General features: G+C 42.5%; 1 protein-coding gene across 1 annotated transcript in view; it reads left to right on the top strand.

Moving 5' to 3' along the window:
* Positions 1-4,868, top strand: part of TRIADDRAFT_51366 (uncharacterized protein) — a gene marked incomplete at both ends in the record, with an annotated part of 6,691 nt that extends 1,823 nt beyond the window's left edge. Inside the window, 6 exons of the mRNA XM_002108417.1 lie at positions 259-756; positions 928-1,647; positions 1,996-2,486; positions 2,617-2,708; positions 3,025-3,131; positions 3,976-4,868. Coding sequence (XP_002108453.1) covers positions 259-756; positions 928-1,647; positions 1,996-2,486; positions 2,617-2,708; positions 3,025-3,131; positions 3,976-4,868 — 2,801 coding nt within the window. The remainder of the gene's footprint in view (positions 1-258; positions 757-927; positions 1,648-1,995; positions 2,487-2,616; positions 2,709-3,024; positions 3,132-3,975) is intronic.
* Between the last annotated feature and the right edge of the window lie 819 nt (positions 4,869-5,687).

Below are 5,687 nucleotides of genomic sequence, written 5' to 3'. Positions count from 1 at the left end.
TTCCACATCTGTGATGTCTATCACAACATCGTCTGTATATTCTTCGGCAAGTTCGTATACAGCATCTCCATCATCATTAACTTTCACTACTCTAAGCAGCACTAGCATGTATGCAACATCAAGCCCGTCGACTTCTTATCCGTCCACAAGCTCCGCATACACTTCTCCAACTAGTACGTCTATAACACCAAGCTCAACATACACGACTCCAAGCAGTTCTAGTACGTACTCATCGACTAGTACATATACATCTACAAGCTTATATTCGACTTCGAGCTCAACATACACGACTCCAAGCAGCTCTAGTACGTACTCGTCGACTAGTACATATACAACTCCAAGCTCGTCGACTTCTTATACATCTACAAGCTTATATTCGACATCAAGCTCAACATACACGACTCCAAGCAGCTCTAGTACTTACTCGTCGTTTAGTACATATACAACTCCAAGCTCGTCGACTTCTTATACATCTACAAGCTTATATTCGACTTCAAGCTCAACATACACAACTCCAAGCAGTTCTAGTACACACTTATCGACTAGTACATATACGACTCCAAGCTCGTCGACTTCTTCTTATACATCTACAAGCTTATATTCGACTTCGAGCTCAACATACACGACTCCAAGCAGCTCTAGTACGTACTCGTCGACTAGCACATATACAACTCCAAGCTCGTCGACTTCTTATACATCTACAAGCTTATATTCGACTTCGAGCTCAACATACACGACTCCAAGCAGTTCTAGCACGTACACGTCTACTAGTACATATACGGCTCCTAGCTCGTCGACTTCTTATACATCTACAAGCTTATATTCGACATCAAGCTCAACATACACGACCCTAAGCAGCTCTAGTACGTACTCGTCGACTAGTACATATACAACTCCAAGCTCGTCGACTTCTTATACATCTACAAGCTTATATTCGACTTCGAGCTCAACATACACGACTCCAAGCAGCTCTAGTACTTACTCATCAACTAGTACATATACAACTCCAAGCTCGTCGACTTCTTATACATCTACAAGCTTATATTCGACTTCGAGCTCAACATACACGACTCCAAGCAGTTCTAGCACGTACTCATCGACTAGTACATATACAACTCCAAGCTCGTCGACTTCTTATACATCTACAAGCTTATATTCGACATCGAGCTCAACATACACGACTCCAAGCAGCTCTAGTACGCACTCGTCGACTAGTACATATACAACTCCAAGCTCGTCGACTTCTTATACATCTACAAGCTTATATTCGACTTCAATCTCAACACACGCGACTCCAAGCAGCTCTAGTACATACTCGTCGACTAGTAAATATACGACTCCAAGCTCGTCGACTTCTGCTTATACATCTACAAGCTTATATTCGACATCGAGCTCAACATACACGACTCCAAGCAGCTCTAGTACACACTTGTCGACTAGTACATATACGACTCCAAGCTCGTCGACTTCTTATACATCTACAAGCTTATATTCGACTTCGAGCTCAACATACACGACTCCAAGCAGCTCTAGTACGCACTCGTCGACTAGTACATATACGACTCCAAGCTCGTCGACTTCTTATACATCTACAAGCTTATATTCGACTTCGAGCTCAACATACACGACTCCAAGCAGTTCTAGTACGTACTCGTCGACTAGTACATATACGGCTCCTAGCTCGTCGACTTCTTATACATCTACAAGCTTATATTCGACATTAAGCTCAACATACACGACTCCAAGCAGTTCTAGTACATATACAACTCCAAGCTCGTCGACTTCTTATACATCTACAAGCTTATATTTGACATCGAGCTCGACATACACGACTCTAAGCAGTTCTAGTACGTACTCTTCGCCTTCTTATACATCTACAAGCTTATATTCGACATCGAGCTCAACATACACGACTCCAAGCAGCTCTAGTACGTACTCGTCGACTAGTACATATATGACTCTAAGCTCGTCGACTTCTTCTTATACATCTACAAGCTTATATTCGACATCAAGCTCAACATACACGACTCCAAGCAGCTCTAGTACATTCTCGTCGACTAGTACATATACGACTCCAAGCTTGTCGACTTCTTATACATCTACAAGCTTATATTCGACATCGAGCTCAACATACACGACTCCAAGCAGTTCTAGTACGTACTCGTCGACTAGTACATATACGACTCCTAGCTCGTCGACTTCTTATACATCTACAAGTTTATATTCGACTTCGAGCTCAACATACACGACTCCAAGCAGTTCTAGCACATACTCATCGACTAGTACATATACGACTCCTAGCTCGTCGACTTCTTATACATCTACAAGCTTATATTCGACATCAAGCTCAACATACACGACTCCAAGCAGTTCTAGCGCATATTCATCAACTAGTACATATACAACTCCAAGCTCGTCGACTTCTTATACATCTACAAGCTTATATTCGACATCAAGCTCAACATACACGACTCCAAGCAGTTCTAGTACGTACTTGTCGACTAGTACATATACAACTCCAAGCTCGTCGACTTCTTATACATCTACAAGCTTATTTTCGACGTCCAGCTCAACATACACGACTCTAAGCAGCTCTAGTACGTACTCGTCGACTAGTACATATACGGCTCCAAGCTTGTCTACTTCTTATACATCTACAAGCTTATATTCGATATCGAGCTCTACATACACGACTCCAAGCAGTTCTAGTACGTACTCATCGACTAGTACATATACGACTCCAAGCTCGTCGACTAGTACATATACAACTCCAAGCTCTTCGACTTCTTATACATCTACAAGCTTATATTCGACTTCGAGCTCAACATACACGACTCCAAGCAGTTCTAGTACGTACTCGTCGACTAGTACATATACAACTCTAAGCTCGTCGACTTCTTATACATCTGCAAGCTTACATTCGACTTCGAGCTCAACATACACGACTCCAAGCAGCTCTCATGCGTACTCGTCAACTAGTACATATACAACTCTAAGCTCGTCGGCTTCTTATACATCTACAAGCTTATATTCGACTTCGAGCTCAACATACACGACTCCAAGCAGTTCTAGTACATATACGACTCCTAGCTCAACTTCGAGCTCAACATACATGACTCCAAGCAGCTCTAGTACGTACTCGTCGACTAGTACATATACAACTCCAAGCTCGTCGACTTCTTCTTATACATCTACAAGCTTATATTCGACTTCGAGCTCAACATACACGACTCCAAGCAGTTCTAGTACGTACTCGTCGACTAGTACATATACGACTCCAAGCTTGTCGACTTCTTATACATCTACAAGCTTATATTCGACTTCGAGCTCAATATACACGACTCCAAGCAGTTCTAGTACATACTCATCGACTAGTACATATACAACTCCAAGCTCGTCGACTTCTTATACATCTACAAGCTTATATTCGACTTCGAGCTCAACATACACGACTCCAAGCAGCTCTAGTACGTACTCATCGACTAGTACATATACGACTCCAAGCTCGTCGACTTCTTATACATCTACAAGCTTATATTCGACTTCAAGCTCAACATATACGACTCCAAGCAGCTCTAGTACATACTCGTCGACTAGTACATATACGACTCCAAGCTCGTCGACTTCTTATACATCTACAAGCTTATATTCGACTTCGAGCTCAACATACACGACTCCAAGCAGCTCTAGCACACACTTGTCGACTAGTACATATACGACTCCTACCTCGTCGACTTATTATACATCTACAAGCTTATATTCGACATCAAGCTCAACATACACGGCTCTAAGCAGCTCTAGTACGTACTCATCGACTAGTAAATATACGACTCCAAGCTCGTCGACTTCTTATACATCTACAAGCTTATATTCGACATCAAGCTCGACATACACGACTCTAAGCAGCTCTAGTACGTACTCGTCGACTAGTACATATACGACTCCAAGCTCGTCGACTTCTTATACATCTACAAGCTTATATTCGACTTCGAGCTCAACATATACGACTTCAAGCAGCTCTAGTACGTACTCGTCGACTAGTACGTATACGACTCCAAGCTCGTCGACTTCTTATACATCTACAAGCTTATATTCGACTTCGAGCTCAACATACACGACTCCAAGCAGTTCTAGTCCGTACTCATCGACTAGTACATATACAACTCCAAGCTCGTCGACTTCTTATACATCTACAAGCTTATATTCGACTTCGAGCTCAACATACACGACTCCAAGCAGCTCTAGTACGTACTCGTCGACTAGTACATATACGACTCCAAGCTCGTCGACTTCTTATACATCTACAAGCTTATATTCGACTTCGAGCTCAACATACACGACTCCAAGCAGCTCTAGCACATACTCGTCGACTAGTACATATACAACTCCAAGCTCGTCGACTTCTTATACATCTACAAGCCTATATTCGACATCGAGCTCAATATACACGACTCCAAGCAGCTCTAGTCCGTACTCATCGACTAGTACATATACAACTCCAAGCTCGTCGACTTCTTATACATCTACAAGCTTATATTCGACTTCGAGCTCAACATACACGACTCCAAGCAGCTCTAGTACATACTCGTCGACTAGTACATATACGACTCCAAGCTCGTCGACTTCTTATACATCTACAAGCTTATATTCGACATCGAGCTCAATATACACGACTCCAAGCAGTTCTAGTACGTACTCGTCGACTTCTTATACATCTACAAGTTTATATTCGACATCAAGCTCAACATACACGACTCCAAGCAGCTCTAGTACGTACTCATCCACTAGTACATATACAACTCCAAGCTCGTCGACTTATACATCTACAAGCTTATATTCGACTTCGAGCTCAACATACACGACTCTAAGCAGTTCTAGTACGTACTTCTCGACTTCTTATGCATCTACAAGCTTATATTCGACTTCGAGCTCAATATACGCGACTCCAAGCAGCTTTAGTACGTACTCGTCGACTAGTACATATATGACTCCAAGCTCGTCGAATTCTTATACATCTACAAGCTTATATTCGACTTCAAGCTCGACATACACGGCTCTAAGCAGCCCTAGTACGTACTCGTCGACTAGTACATATACGACTCCAAGCTCGTCGGCTTCTTATACATCTACAAGCTTATACTCGACTTCGAGCTCAACATATACGACTCCAAGCACCTCTAGTACGTACTCGTCGACTAGTACGTATACGACTCCAAGCTCGTCGACTTCTTATACATCTACAAGCTTATATTCGACTTCGAGCTCAACATACACGACTCCAAGCAGTTCTAGTCCGTACTCATCGACTAGTACATATACAACTCCAAGCTCGTCGACTTCTTATACATCTACAAGCTTATATTCGACTTCGAGCTCAACATACACGACTCCAAGCAGCTCTAGTACGTACTCGTCGACTAGTACATATACGACTCCAAGCTCGTCGACTTCTTATACATCTACAAGCTTATATTCGACTTCGAGCTCAACATACACGACTCCAAGCAGCTCTAGCACATACTCGTCGACTAGTACATATACAACTCCAAGCTCGTCGACTTCTTATACATCTACAAGCCTATATTCGACATCGAGCTCAATATACACGACTCCAAGCAGCTCTAGTCCGTACTCATCGACTAGTACATATACAACTCCAAGCTCGTCGACTTCTTATACATCTACAA

The sequence above is a fragment of the Trichoplax adhaerens genome, genomic scaffold (genome assembly GCF_000150275.1).
Source record: "Trichoplax adhaerens TRIADscaffold_1 genomic scaffold, whole genome shotgun sequence".
NCBI classification, from domain to species: Eukaryota; Metazoa; Placozoa; class Uniplacotomia; order Trichoplacea; family Trichoplacidae; genus Trichoplax; species Trichoplax adhaerens.
This window is presented reverse-complemented; position numbering and strand designations above follow the sequence as displayed.